Here is a 14751-nt window from a genome sequence, read left to right as displayed (position 1 = left end):
CACACACACACACACACACACACACACACACACACACACACACACACGCAGGGTGGGGAGGACCAGAGAGGGAAGGAAAGGATAGAAGAAAGTCCAAATAAAGAAATGATAGTCTTAAAAACTAATTAAGGAGGAGATGGCGGTGTGGCTTAGAGCGATTAAGACTGACTAATCTTCCAGAGGATGCAGGTTGATTCCTAGCACCCTCTTGGTGGCTCACAACTGCCTATAATTCCAATTGCAAGGAATTGGACGCTCTCTTCTGACCTTTGTCAGCAGCAGGCATGTTGTGCCCAGACATACATTCAGACAAAACACCCATACACATTTAAAAAATGAATTAAAGGAAAATATTGTCAATTCAGAATTGTATATCCAGCAAAATTATTTTCCCAAAATGAAGGGTGAAAGTAAGTTGTTTTAAACAAATGAAAGTGGAGAAAATTTGTTACCAGAAGGTCTGAACCACAGGCATCTCTAAGGGGTGGAGGAATCCACAGGTCTGAACTGCAGGCACTGCAAAGGGGATGTAGGAATTCCATGATTAATTAAATTTACAGCTGAGAAAGCTGAGGCTTAGAAAATAGAGCTGTTGTCCTGGTGACCACAGGGTAGGTGGAGCTAGAGCTCCGCCCCTTCAAGTTCCTACCCGTGTGTTAGAACAGTGGAAGCAAGCAGAGTTAGCACGTGAAGATTTGAACCCAGTGTCACCAGCCTTAGAGTCCTTCATCTGGGGCAGTCATTCATCTCCAGTATAGTGAAAAAATATGGCAGGGAGAGATTCAGATACACCTTGTGACCAGGGTGGTGTCTGTGCCTGTTAAAGTGCCATACACAAGAGACACAGAGTAGATGTGTATCTCATCACCGTGCCGCTTTTAAAGTAATTAATGGAGGGCTGCTTTGTTTTGCTTTTCTTTCTCTCTTTCTCTCTTTCTCTCTTTCTCTCTTTCTCTCTTTCTCTCTTTCTCTCTTTCTCTCTCTCTTTCTTTCTTTCTTTCTTTCTTTCTTTCTTTCCTTCTTTCTTTCTTTGAGGTAGACATTTTTTCCCAGAGACTTTTTTTTTTTTTAATTTCTTATCTTTTTCCTGAAATGCCATCCTCAGGATGCCAACAACAATTCTTTTTCCATTTGGCTACGTTCCTTCTAGTAGCTAAGTAGCTGGCAGCTATTTTCTTCAGATAAACAATTACTTTGGCTCTAAACATAAAACAAGTGTTATTAAAATAGCCACCTACACCTAATTCCCCACTTTTCCCACGAACCAAGAAGAACCAAGAGTGTAAGTAACTGTGGTAGACAGTGTAAAGGATGTGTGCCCTAGCTGGAATTGAGCCCTGTGCTAGAACTTTTGCCTGAGGCCATCGGTTCAACTCCAGCTGTGCAGAGGAAGAATCATCCACAAGTCTTCGTTCCTTGGAAAATACTAAGGTTCTGCAGAAATTTGAGTTTAAAGAGTGACTGTTGTTTAGACTAGTTAACACACATTGTCTAAAACAATCACTTCTTCCTGAATTCTTACAAATGTGAAGCCATCTTAAATTCATGTTTTTCTTTGCTCTCCAAGCAGTGAGGCTTGTATGAAAACTGAGGTTCTGGAGGTTTAACCAAAAGTCATCAGGTGGTCTCCGAGGCAGCTGTGTGGTCTTCAAAGTACTCAGGTGATCTCCAAGGCAGTCAAGTGATCTCCAAGGCAGTCAGGTGATCTCCAGGGCAGTCAGGTGATCTCCAGGGCAGTCAGGTGATCTCCAGGGCAGTCAGGTGATCTCCAGGGCAGTCAGGTGATTACCTTGGAAGGTAGTCAAATGGGCTCTAGAGTGCCATTCACTGATTACAGCAACATGTCTGTTAGCTCTGTTGAATAATTTTTGCTTTATTTTTATGGGTTAAAAAGAATAGTGGCTGTTATTCTGGGGCTGAACTTTTAACAGAGGGGAAACAATTTCCTTTAAATTTGATACTGGGGTTGTTTTCCCTTAAGCAGTCAGATGCAGGAAGTTTAGTCTTCTTGTTCAGTAGCTTTGGCTGTGACAGAGGAAAAAAATGGTGAAATTGCTTTTGTTTTTAATAGTGACTGTTGAATAAAGGAAGGATCTTGGGGTTTTAACTTGGGCAGTTCATTCACTTCTCTGAGCTTAATATCTGTCTGACAACCTGTGTGCAATGAGTATTAAAGTAAGTTAAGTGACCCTGTTTAGTAATGAAACTACTACACATATAATAATGACATTTGTGTGAGAGGTGTGTGTGTGCATGAGAGAGAGATATGTGTGTGCCCGTGAGAGAAGTATGTGAGAAAGGTGTATGTGTGTGTTGTGTGTGTGAGAGAGGGAGAGAGAGAGAGAGAGAGGGAAAGAGGGAGGGAGGGAAGGGCGGGAGGAAGAGATGTGTGTCTGTGTGTGCGCGTGCTCTCGCTCACTCATTGTGGTACATGCCTATAGTCTCAACTACCCAGCCAACTGAGACCAGATTACTGAGCGCAGGAATTTGGAGCCTGCCTAAATGGGACTCCCATCTCAAAAAAAGTTAGTTATTCTCATTCATATTAAAAGTAAAAATGCATAGAAATTTCAGAGAATACTACTTCTATTTTTTCATATGATTAAATATACTTACTTTAAACTACCAACTAGTTTTGGCAAATGTGTTCATTTATGTAACCCACCCCTCCATCAACATGTATATTTTTGTCTCACAGTCTTCTGTGGTCAGTTGCCTTTGGCAACCACACTGACCTGCTTTCTCCCTGTGCATATCAGTTTTGGCTGTTATGAACTCTGATTTAATTAGAATCATGCAGTATATATGCTTTTGTTTCTGCATAATTTTTAAGGATGTATTGAGCTTAGTAGTTTATTGTCAACTTGACACAAGCCAGTCACTTGGGAAGAGAGCACCTTAATTAAGGGATTGCCTACATCAGATTGGCCTGTAGTCAAGTCTGTGGAGGCATTTTCTTGACAGATGATTGATATGGGAGGCTCAGCCCACTGTGGGCGGTGCCATCCCTTGCCAGGTTGTCCTGGGTTGTATAAGAAGCAGGCTGAGCAAACCATACCAGCAAGCCCGTCAGCAGCCATCTTCCACGGTCTCTGTGTCAGTTCTTTCCTGGAGTCCCTGTCCTGCCTTCTCTTCCTGATGGATTGTGAGCTGAAATATGAAATAAACCCTTTCCCCCTCAGGTTGTTTTTGGTCATGTGTTTATCACAGCAGTAGAAAGCAGACTGGGGTATATGTGCAGGCTGTCGTGCAGACTGTAACTTTGCTTCTTTTATTGCTGGATGCCTGCTTTAATATGTTAGTTTGTTGAAGTGTTCCAGCTTGAGGCTCTTATGACTGAAGTTGCTCTGAGTGTCCATGTGCAAGTCTTTGTGAGCACATGTGTCCCTTTCACCTAAAGTTGGCTAGTAGAGTTGCTTGTGCATGTGGTGTAAGAAACTCTCTGGTGTTTTCTAAAGTGCTTGTTTAGCGTTCTGTCATCATTGTCTGAGAGTTCCAAGTGCTCCAGTGCTTAGCCCACTGATGGGTTATGTCATGTGGACGAGTGATGGTGTGAATGCTTTCATGTGCTTACTGTGCAGATTGACTGCTCATAGGCCTTTGTAAAGTCTCCTACATGTTAGTGCGGTTTGGACTCAGGATTCAAGTTCTAGGGTGAGTGTGGGAGTGAGAATGGGTATGTGTGTGTGTGTGTGTGTGTGTATGAGACAGATTGTGTTTCTCTGTGTGAGTGTGTGTGCTTGCAAGTGTTTGCGTCTCTGTGTGAATATACATCTTTCGGTGAGCTAAGGGTCTTAATTTTTCATAAAGTCTAATTTAAAGGTTTTTTTCCATACAGTTCATGCCTTAAAAAAAAAAAACAGAAACCAAACCAAACCAAAAAACCATGCTGGGCAATGGTGTTATACAACTTTAACCCCAGAGCTTGGGAGGCAGAGGCAGGTGGATCTTTGTGAGTTCCAGGATTGCCTGTTCTCCAAAGGAGTTCCAGGACAGCCAGGTATACACAGAGAAACCCTGTCGTAAACCAAAACAACAACAATAACAACAACAAACATATAGGAAATCTTTTTCAGCTTTTAGGAGCAGTAATAGATCCACTGTAATAAAGTACTTTGAGTTAAAAAAAAAAGGAGTAGGGGGTTCTTTGTCAAAGTTTTTTCCTGTTCCTTTTCCCCTAGAATTTATAGATTGTGATGTACATCAAGTTAGTTTCTGAAATGCTGTGGGTCACAGTCTTTTTCTTGTATAGACACCTGTTTGAGTGATGGTTCAAGGTTTTCTTTCCCTGCTTTGTGAAAATCTATGCAGACTCTGTGACGTGTACTGGTCCACGTGTCTCCTGTTGTTAATGTGCATTGTCAGGATTACTATAGTTTTTTAACTTTTAAAAATTATATTTGTATGGGCATTCTGCCAGTGTGTCTATCTGTGCACCATGTGAGTGTCAGGGACCTACAGAGGCCAGAAGAGGTGCTAAATCCCCTGAAACTGGAGTTAGAGATGGTTGTTGAGCAGCCATGTAGGTGCTCGGAATGGAACCTGGGTCCCCTGGCAGAACAGCCAGTGCTTTTAACCACAGAGCTGTCTTTCTAGTCTGTTCCTTCTAGTAGCTTTGTAATGATGTCTCATAGTCAGGGAGCATTGGCCCCCTGAGCTTACTCTTCTGTTTCTGCCCAGTCATGTAGGCTAGCTATTACAGGTCCTTTACATTGCTGTTTAAAGTTGAAAATCAGCTTGTCAATTCTGCAACAAGTCTGCTTGATTCAGATTGGGATTGTTTCACATCTAGGGAGTCAATTTTGAGAGAATTTAATGTCTTAACAAAATTGAATCTTCCAGGAAAACTCATTAGTGTATAATATCTTTTTTTAAAATACTCTATTTATTTATTTATTTATTTATTTATTTATTTATTTATTTATTTTTAATATGTATGAGTACACTGTAGCTGTCTTCAGACACACCAGAAGAGGGCATCAGATCCCATTACAGATGGTTGTGAACCACCATGTGGTTGATGGGAATTGAACTCAGGACCTCTGGAAGAGCAGTCAGTGTTCTTAACCACTGAGCCATCTCTCCAGCCCAGTGTATAATATCTAATTTTTACTTTCTCTTGTCATTTTCATTCTTGTTTTTATCTCTTTCTCTTTTTCTTTTGTTCTCTTCTTTCCTTGCAGCTGTCCTCTCCTCTGCATCTGGTCCCATTCTCTTCCCTGATGTGTCCCAGGCTAGTCTCAAACACAAGATCCTCTTGTTTCAGCCTTCTGAGTGCTGGTGTTACAGGCATGGGCCACCACTACTAGGCGATTCTTTAAATGCAGCCATGAGCTAGCTGTTAGCATCCAAGAAGGACCTAGGCGCTAGTCCCCGTGACTCTTCACTCCCTTGTCAAACGTTCTGAGTGCCTTGCTGGATTTACGTGTTTCTGCCTTTGATATTAACGCGGTGTGTGGTGTGTGCATATGCATGCCTTAGGGCTGGCCATCGTCCTCTATTGCTTTCAGCTTTATTTATTTATTTATTTATTTATTTATTTATTTATTTATTTTGGCTTTTTGAGACAGGGTTTCTCTGTAGCCCTGGCTATCCTGGAACTCACTCTGTAGACCAGGCTGGCCTCAAACTCAGAGACCCACTTACCTCTGACTCAGTGAGTGCTGGGATTAAAGGCTTAGTTTTATTTTTAAAATTGTTTTTATTTTGCATGCGTGTGGGTGTTTGCTGTACATATATGTTTATGTAATACCTGTGTGCTTGATATGCCTGGAGGCCAGAGACGGTATCAGATCCCCTGGAACTGGAGTTACAGATGCTTGTGAGCCACTTTATGGGTACTGGGAATCAAACCTAGATCCCCTGGAAGGGCTGACAGTGTTTTAACCACTGAGCCTTCTCTCTAGTTCCTCAATCTTATTTTCTGAAGCAGGGCCTGTCACTGACCCTGGAGCTCTCTGCTATACCTAGGCTAACCAGCCAGCCAGCCAGCCATCTTCAGGGATCTTCCTGTTTTTGTCTGCCAGTGCCAGGATTATATATGGACTGCCATGCCTAGCTTTCATTTTCAAATTATGAGTGCCAGGGATTGAACCCTTGTCCTCATGCCTGTGTGGCAAGTGTTTTTGCTGACTGAGGCCTCAGGCCTTTGTTTTCTTCCATTTTCAATTGTCATCTTTTCCCTTTAATAATTAATATATTTGTAATAGCTGACTTCAAGTCTTTGCTAACTCTGTCATTCATGTCTATCGCCTTTTAAAAAAAAATATGCTTTGGCAGTGGATATAATCAGCAGTAATGCTGCCGTTATGACTCAACTTGCTGTTTTTAACCGTTTAAGTTGTTACTGTGTATGTGGGTAGTATATGTTGATGCAGGTGCACAGGAGGCAGAGACGCTGGATCCCCAGAGCTGAAGTTCCAGGTGCTTCTGAACTGCCGTGTGGTGGTGGGGAACTGAGCTTGACCACTGACCTATCTCTCCTGCTCTGTCAGTTAGTGAAAACGGAACATCTCCTGGATCTGCATGAACTTGTGAAGTCAGTTTACAGTTCCCTCCTGGTTGTTTGCATATTGTCCACCCACATAATATCTCTTCTGCATTAGCAACTCAATGCTTAGCCTGGGCTTCAGAGGGTCTGGTGTTAATTGCTGGAGCTTGCCCCTTCCCCCACTCTTTTTTCTGGTGACTTGGCCTGGAAAGTTCTGTTTGCTTTAACCTTTTCAGACTCCAGTGTCTTTATCTTCAACTTAGCAAGGTTACCACACCCTGTGGGGTCTCCTCAGCTCAAAGCCTCTTTATGGAATGTCCCCAGGGAGAAAGTGAGGCCATTTTCCTTCAGGATCACAGTCCTCTGTGCCTGTTGTGTAATATCTGAAGTCGTTAGTCTTCTGTATAGTTTTGTAGCTGCACAAACAAGACAATTCTAATCCTTCATGGCTACAGGTGAGTTTCCCTCATCCTTTCATTAGTTTCTGTTTAATTGAGGTAAAATGTATATATCATAAAATTAACCATTTTGCCCCTTTATCACCTAATGAATCAACTTTTAGGGTGGGCTAAATTGGAGCTTGAGAGATGGCTCTAGGGGAAAATGCTTGCTTTGCAAGCATGAGAAACTAAGTTCTGGTCCCAGGACCCATGTAAATGCTAGGTGAGTGTGGTGTCCAGCCTGTAATTCCAGTACTTTGAAGGCGGAGACGGGCTCCCTAGAGCAAGCGAGCAAGCTAGACCAGCTGAGTGGGTGAACTCCAAGGTCAAGTGAGAAACCCCGCCTCAGTAAGTGTGTAAATGGAGAGCAGTAAGTGTGTAAATGAAGAGCAGTAAGTGTGTAAATGGAGCCCGGTGAGTGTGTAAATGGAGCCCAGTGAGTGTGTAAATGGAGAGCAGTAAGTGTGTAAATGGAGAGCAGTTGAAGAAGACTCCAGGTGTCAAGCACGGACTTCTGCTCCACACACATGGAAAAAATAAGGAAAGAGTGTTCTGAATGATTATGGCCGGTTCATCCATTTATGTAGTTGTTGTAAAGGATTTGAAGACACTTGCCCTGTACGAGACTTGATTTAGTAAATTGAGCATCCATAGTCTCTTGTCCAAAAGGAAATTAAGTTACCTGACAGGGTTAAGATAGGTTTTCTTTAATATGGTGAACACATGATATTTAAGCTGATAACTGCATTTGATGCAAATAAATACACTCCAGAAAATAAAAAGCAAAGAAGCCTGGTTTAAAATCCCCTCCAACATTCTGTTTCACACTTTGAGAGTGCTTGATTTACATATTATTTCTGCTCTCCTAAGGAACTGCTGACTCCTGCTGTGTCACCAGTGAGTCACCTGTTGTGACCATTTTGCTCTTTCTTCTCCTGAGTCCTGCCTGACTTCTGTGCTCTTCAATAGCTATAGAAGCTATTGTGGTTTTAAGAGAAGATGCAACATTCAAACTATCAGATATTCTCAGTGCACGTGCTTCTATAAGCAAGCTTGAAAAAGGAATCTGTGGAAAATGTGAACAAGTCGGCTACACTTACAGAGTTTCTAAAAAGATGAAGGTTGGAAGAGACCTTGAAAACTGACCATCATTTATGAGGTAGAAGATCTCTTCGTAGTAGAGGTCAAGACAAGAGGCCGGGGGCGTTGGGAATGAGGTTTGAAGGTTCTCGAAGGCTAGGAGAGACATGGGGAGGAGGTACTACTTGAAGGCTAGGAGAGACATGGGGAGGAGGTACTACTCGAAGGCTAGGAGAGACATGGGGAGGAGGTACTACTCGAAGGCTAGGAGAGACATGGGGAGGAGGTACTAAGAAGATGGAGCAGAATATGAGATCTCTGAGGTGATTTCTGTTTGACAAGTTTTTTTAAAAGAATTATTTATTTATTTTATTTATATGAGTACACTGTGGCTGTCTTCAGACATATCAAGAGAAGACATTGGATCCTATTACAGATGGTTGCGAGCCACCATGTGGTTGCTGGGAATTGAACTCAGGACCTCTGGAAGAGCAGTCAGTGCTCTTAACCACTAAGCCATCTCTCCAGCCCCCTTTTTTCCTTCCTTCCTTCCTTCCTTCCTTCCTTCCTTCCTTCCTTCCTTTCTTTCTTTCTTTTTTTTTTTTTGTTTTTGTTTTTCAAGACAGGGTTTCTCTGTATAGTCCTGGCTGTCCTGGAACTCACTCTGTAGACCAGGCTGGCCTTGAACTCGACAAGTTATTTTTAATAGGACCATATAAAAATAGCCTGTATGTAAGCATAAACAAGCCATTATTATAAACGGAATAAACTAATTTGGAAACAAGGTGGCTTGCACCTGCAGTTCAAGTATAGGCCACCATGAGCTACGGTACCAGACACTGTCTCAAAAAGAGCAATGTACAACCTTCAATTTTTCAAAAAGAAATATTAGAATTGTGAAATTAGCTATCAGTGCAGTCATAAATGTAGTTAAAAGGCATCAAAACTGTGTGTTTTATGTTGAGACTATAGGATGTCTTTCTGTAGGATGTCTGTCTTTCTGTAGCTCAGAGATTGGCCTCAAATTCACAATCGTCTGCCTCAACCTGAGTGCTGGGATTATCACTGTTCTTGGCTTTCAGCTTTCTTCTGAAGTACTTTTTGAAAGCATACAACGAGAACAAGTAAGATCTTTCCTCTGTTATTAGATCTCTCCTGCTGCCACTTGGTCCCCGTCAGTGTGCCTCATTTGTATTTGGTAGAATTCTACAGATTTAGCCATTTGTTGTCGGTCATATGATCAGGTGTAAAGGGCTTTTGTAGCTCTGAAAGTATCCACGTTCTTCCCCTCAGATTTACCCATGTTAATCAGGGGAAAGGTAGGGTAAGGTTAATGACAGAATGTAAGAGTCTAGAAGCCTTTCTGAAGCCAGACCCATTCTGTCTATAGTGAAGAAAACCCAAGTGTCAAAGGCACTCCCAAGTATCAGAAGCAAGAAAAGGGTGTTTGGAGTCCTGGCCTCCAGGAGCTGAGTGCACTGTCATGCATGGTCATGCTTCAGCGTTACTATTTTATCGGGAGCTCCTGCTGGGTGCAGTGGCTTGTGTCCGTATCCAGTGCAGGCTGGACAGGGAGATTGCCACTAGTTTGAGGCCAGTGTGGGCTCCAGGGTGAAATGTGTGTGTGCATGTACACACATACACACACACGTATGCACACAGACACATACACAAATTCTGTGAGGTTTTTGCTATAAAATCTTTCACCTACATGAGCTTAATTTCTTAATTTAAAAAACTGATTTTTTTTTTTTATTAGACCAGAGTTTCTTTTCTGGCAAAGCTAATTTTCCTACAAACTAGTGAGAAAGCTCACAGAGACAAACATCACATGACTTCCTTAATGTGGAAGCTAGAGGGGAAAAGGAGAGTATGAAAGTAAAATAGGGGAGCTGGGGGGTGCGAGTAGGAAAGAGTAGAGGAGTGTGATCAAAGTACTTTATAGATGTGTATGAAGATGTCACAGGAAACTCCATTGTACAGTGAACATACAGGAGGAAATATGATTTTAAAAACTTGTGGATGTGGCTTAAGTGAAAATCATGGAAATCCCGAAGAGCAGCTTCTCTAGCAAGAGTACATTGTGTGTGTGTGTGAGTGTGTGTGTGTGTGTGTGAGAGAGAGAGAGAGAGAGCGTAAGAGAGAGAGTATGTGTGAGAGAGTATGTATGTATGTGTGTGTGAGACAGTGTGTGTGTGTGTGTGAGAGTGTGTGTGAAAGAGTGTGTGTGTAACAGTGTGTGTGTGTATGTGAGAGAGAATGTTCATGAGAGAGAATGTATATGTGTGTGAGAGTGTGTGTGTGTGTGAGAGAGAGTGTATGTGTGTGAGAGTGTGTGAGTGTGTGTGAGAGAGTATATGTATGTGAGAGAGTGTGAGAGTGTGTGTGAGAGAGAATGTGTGTATGTATGTGTGAGAGAGTGTGTGTATGAGAGAGAGTGTATGTGTGTGAGAGTGTATGTGAGAGAGAGTGTGTGAGAGAGAGTGTGTGAGAGAAAAAGTGTGTGTGTGAGTGTGTGTATATGTATGTGAGAGTGTGTGAGAGAGTGTGTGTGTGAGAGTGTATGTGTGTGTGTGTGTGTGTGTGTGTGTGTGTGTGAGAGAGAGAGAGAGAGAGAGAGAGAGAACGCACATGTCTGTCTGTTTGTCCTTCTGCCTGTCTATATTGGTCCAATTTTGATCAGCTGTACTGACAAAGCTAGGCTAAGATAGTTTCCTGCTTGTTAATCAGGGCTAGGCAGATGAAGCAGGAGGAAGGATGACCCTGTCTCAGGAAGTTTTGATTAGGTTGTTATTTATAACCAGTATGCAGGAGAGCAGGAGAGCAGTCTCTGCTTACTGACAGGAAGAATTTCAGCCTGCCAGTCTTCACATCTGAGGAAGCGGTTTATGGAGCTGACTGAAGCTCTGCGGAAGGAAGGATGAGAAAAGTGGCTGCAGAGCTGAGTCAAAGGTGGCAGAGATGTGGGAAACCGGCCAGGACGGGATAATGGACTATGCCTTCGGAGAGTCCCTGTAGCAGCTTGTGCGAAAGCCTGTGCGCTAATAAGTCAGCTGAAATAAGTCAGGATATGTGAGGGGCTGATGACACCTAGTAACAGAAGACAGGAGGGGAGCTAGCTACTCAAGTGTTTGTGAATTGCTTCCTGTCTAGACTTGTAAATATATATTTTAATAATGGGGTGCTGTTCTGATTCTGTGTTTGTTTGTTCGATTGTTTGTTTTCGAGACAGGGTTTCATATGTAGCTCTGGCTTTCTTGGAACTTACTGTGTAGACCAGGACTTGAACTCACAGAGATCCTCTGCTTCTGCTTCTGCCTCCTGAGTGCTGGGATTAAAGGTGTGCACCACTATGCTCAGCCTTATGTGTGATTTTTGTAATATTACATTGTTTCTTGTTTTATTAAGAAAACACTTCATAAAGAATAGCTGTGTGGGCCGGAGGTGTGTAGAGCTCAGGGATAGAGTGTTTGTCTAGCACACATAAAGCTCTGGGTTTGGTCTTGTTCCACATACACATAAAAAATTGATGCATTACAAAACAATATATATATTTTGCAGGGTATTAAATAGAGCAGAGTATTAAAGCTAACAGCTTGAGAAATAGCACCAGGAATATTTTCTTAGTGGCTTCATGGAGCTGAATTACAGGCACAGTTTTTACAAATGCGATGTAAATTTTTTAGTGCTGGGTAGGCAGTGTTCAGTGGAGTTTAAAGTAAGAAATCATAAAACTAAGTTAGTATTCTTGTCTTGTTTTGATAGGACCATTCATGATACTGTTGTAGCTGTTTCCAACAAAGTTCAGTGATGAAAATTGTTATTTTAGACAAGATGCCTCCAAGTTAAACATGAAAGGAAAACACTGGGATCGCTTCAGTTCTGACAAGGCAAAGAACACAGCATTCTCCAGCTAACTTGTCATGGCACCTTTCTAAGAGCAACTCTTGTCATGCACCCCACCGGGAACATGGATGTTGGCTTTACACGGTCTGCTGTTCAGACCCTGTCCAGAAGTCACTGCAAAAACATCAAACAAAAGATTTCTCAGTGGGAAGGAAGAGCTAACGGTGTAACTAAGACAGCTAAGTTTCACCCAAAGGACTTTGGAGTGAGGTATAATAACTGCCACCAAGAGAGTCCCCCTCATAAGCGTCCCACTGGTGAGGAAAGGAATGGGGGTTTACCCAGGAACATGGACACCAAGAGCCGCGATCAAAGTGAGGATGAAAGCGAGAGTCGGAAGTGTAAAGACTCCCACTCCTCAGAAGCTAAACCAGACTTCAGCCGGGTATGTGCTCGGGTCAAACAAATCGAAAGCTGCCAAGCTGTTGCTGTGGATCCGGAGGCTTCGTTACCTCCAGGAAACTTCTATACCTCACAGATACCATGGAAAAGCATAAAAGGACTTTCCCCAGATAAAGACTTAAATTTGGCCTTAGCACCTTGTGACTCCACAGAAAAAGAACTGGATTTCAGTGTTCTGGATAGTTCTTATGGAATAACCAAGAGCTTGGAAAATATTTATTGTGAACCTGAGGGGCAGGAATGTGGCCCCTCTATAAATCCTTTGCCCAAACCCCGTAGGACATTCAGGTATTTATCTGAATCTGATGGCGTGCCATATAAAGAAAGAAACTGTGACCAAAAGTACTGTGAAAGTATTTTCTCTGCAGACTCTTCTTTGGCCTATTCTCAGGATCCTGAACCAAAGAAATATGGTGGGAAGATCAGAGGGAGGTCCAAGAGGTATGTGTTCATCTTATGGCCCGTGATTTGTAGTACATGAGTCATTGAGCTGCTTTGCCCTTCTGTCCAAGTTTCCTTTCTCACCTTGAAATATGGGCTTCAGTTGAGCATAGAGATATTGATAGCACAGAGTCAAAGTAGGAGGAGAAAGCAGACGTGACATATAGGTAATACTTGTGACTTCTAACACCTACAAGCACTGGAAGACTTTCCAAGTGGCATCTTCAAGAATTTCTAAGGTTGGGTAGGGTGGTGTATATCTGTATTCCCATCACCAGGAATGCTGAGGCAGGAGGATCAGCACAATTTTGAGGCTAGTCTGAGCTACATAGTGACTTAGAAACTAGCTTGGGCTCCATAGCAAGACATTGTCTTATCCCCTTGCCCAACCACCAAAAGCGCTTTCTGATAAGCAGGTCCGTTCTTTGATTTTGTTTAGGACATGCTGGCCTCAGCCTCACTTTTAATTAGGGAGTAATTCATGGGGCTGGAGAGATGGCTAACCAGGTAAGACCACTGGATGCTCTTCAGAAGGCCCAAGTTTGATTACCAGCACCTACATGGCAGGTCACAACCATCCAATTCCAGAGGCTCTGACACCCTCTTTTGGCATCTGTGAGCACCAGGCACACAGTCATGCATGTAAGCAGAACACATACATATAAAATAAAAACATTATTTATTATTTTGGGTAATTTTTTTTGAGACAGGGTTTCTCTGTGTAGCTTTGGCTGTCCTGAAACTCAATCTGTAGACCTGGCTGGCCCCACCCGCCTCTGCCTCCTTAGTGGTATTAAAGGCATGTACCATCACCAGTCATCTTCGTAATTTTACACACAAGTCTTTCAATTTCTGTCTTATCATTTAGAGATAAAAGTTTTTGAAGGTGTAACTTTAAAATATATCTTCTTTCTTAAGGAAATCCTTTGAATTTGAGGATATTCAGCACTTTCGGAACTCACGGAAGATTCATGAAGAACTTGGAAGAAATGCTGGTTCAGCACTTTATTTCACACAGTCCGAGGATAATATCTATGAGGATATTATATGTATGTATTCATGCTTTGAAAGAGTTAAATTTAATGCATGTTTGTGGTGTTCATCACTGTACAGGGGTCTTTTACAATCAAACATATCTTGTTTTAACTGTGTTCTCATATGGAAACACTTGGTGTGTGCATTTTCTCATCATTAATGAGTTTTACAACTAGTATTATGGATGACTCAGTTGAAAAGTAAATGTTTTCAGTGTAGTGTTCTGAAAGCTCTAGCTTGGATGGACATTGGAGTGATGTATAAATTCCAAATGCCATTGGCCTTACCACCTTACATCCCCATGAGAATGTAGAGGAAAATCGTTTTTTTTTTTGTTTGTTTGTTTTTTTTTTTTGCTACAGTCATCATTCCCACTTAATTATGTTCCTCTAATCAGTGTTTATGTGATTTTTAAAGATCCAGCCAAGGAAAATCCCTATGAAGATATCCCAGTACAGTCATTCCCCATTTGGAGATCCCCTTCAGCATGGAGGCTGCCACCTGCTAAGAGTGCCTTCCGAACACCCAAGGTATAAGCAGAGGCTTCACTGAAGAGCACATAAACTCTGGTGTATGGTCATATAAAAGGTTACGGTGGTTTAGCTAGGGCCCAAACTAAGAGGCACTGAAGGTAGATTTTATTGTCAGTGGGAGTGTTTTGTTTTGTGTTAAAGATGGTATACTAGTTTCTTTTAAAAAATATCTTTGCTTTGCTATTGGTTGGGTAATTTTAGTATTTAAAAAAACAACTTAATATGAGTAAGATTAGACCAGAGCTCCTTAAACTCCTTTCTGTGTGTAACCCCTTTTCACCCAAGGGGGAAAATGGAGACAGGTCTCCTGTGTAACCTCCAATGGTCTACAACACACTTTGTAGACCAGGGTGGCCTTGAACTCACAGAGATCTGCCTACTCTCCAGAGTACTCTCCAGAGTACTCTCCAGAGTACTCTCCAGA

General features: G+C 42.2%; 1 protein-coding gene across 1 annotated transcript in view; it reads left to right on the top strand.

Annotated features, from left to right (window-relative positions):
• The first annotated feature begins 11845 nt into the window (after positions 1 to 11845).
• Positions 11846 to 14751, top strand: part of Dennd2c (DENN domain containing 2C) — a 41105-nt gene continuing 38199 nt past the window's right edge. The window contains exons 1-3 of the mRNA XM_028753000.1: positions 11846 to 12759; positions 13678 to 13808; positions 14212 to 14324. Of these exons, the coding sequence (XP_028608833.1) occupies positions 11963 to 12759; positions 13678 to 13808; positions 14212 to 14324 (1041 nt within the window). The 5' untranslated portion in view covers positions 11846 to 11962. The remainder of the gene's footprint in view (positions 12760 to 13677; positions 13809 to 14211; positions 14325 to 14751) is intronic.

This window comes from Grammomys surdaster, unplaced genomic scaffold, assembly GCF_004785775.1.
Source record: "Grammomys surdaster isolate TR1022 unplaced genomic scaffold, NIH_TR_1.0 125941, whole genome shotgun sequence".
Taxonomy (NCBI): Eukaryota; Metazoa; Chordata; class Mammalia; order Rodentia; family Muridae; genus Grammomys; species Grammomys surdaster.
The sequence above is the reverse complement of the archived record's forward strand: the minus strand, read 5'-3'. Positions and strand labels throughout refer to the sequence as shown.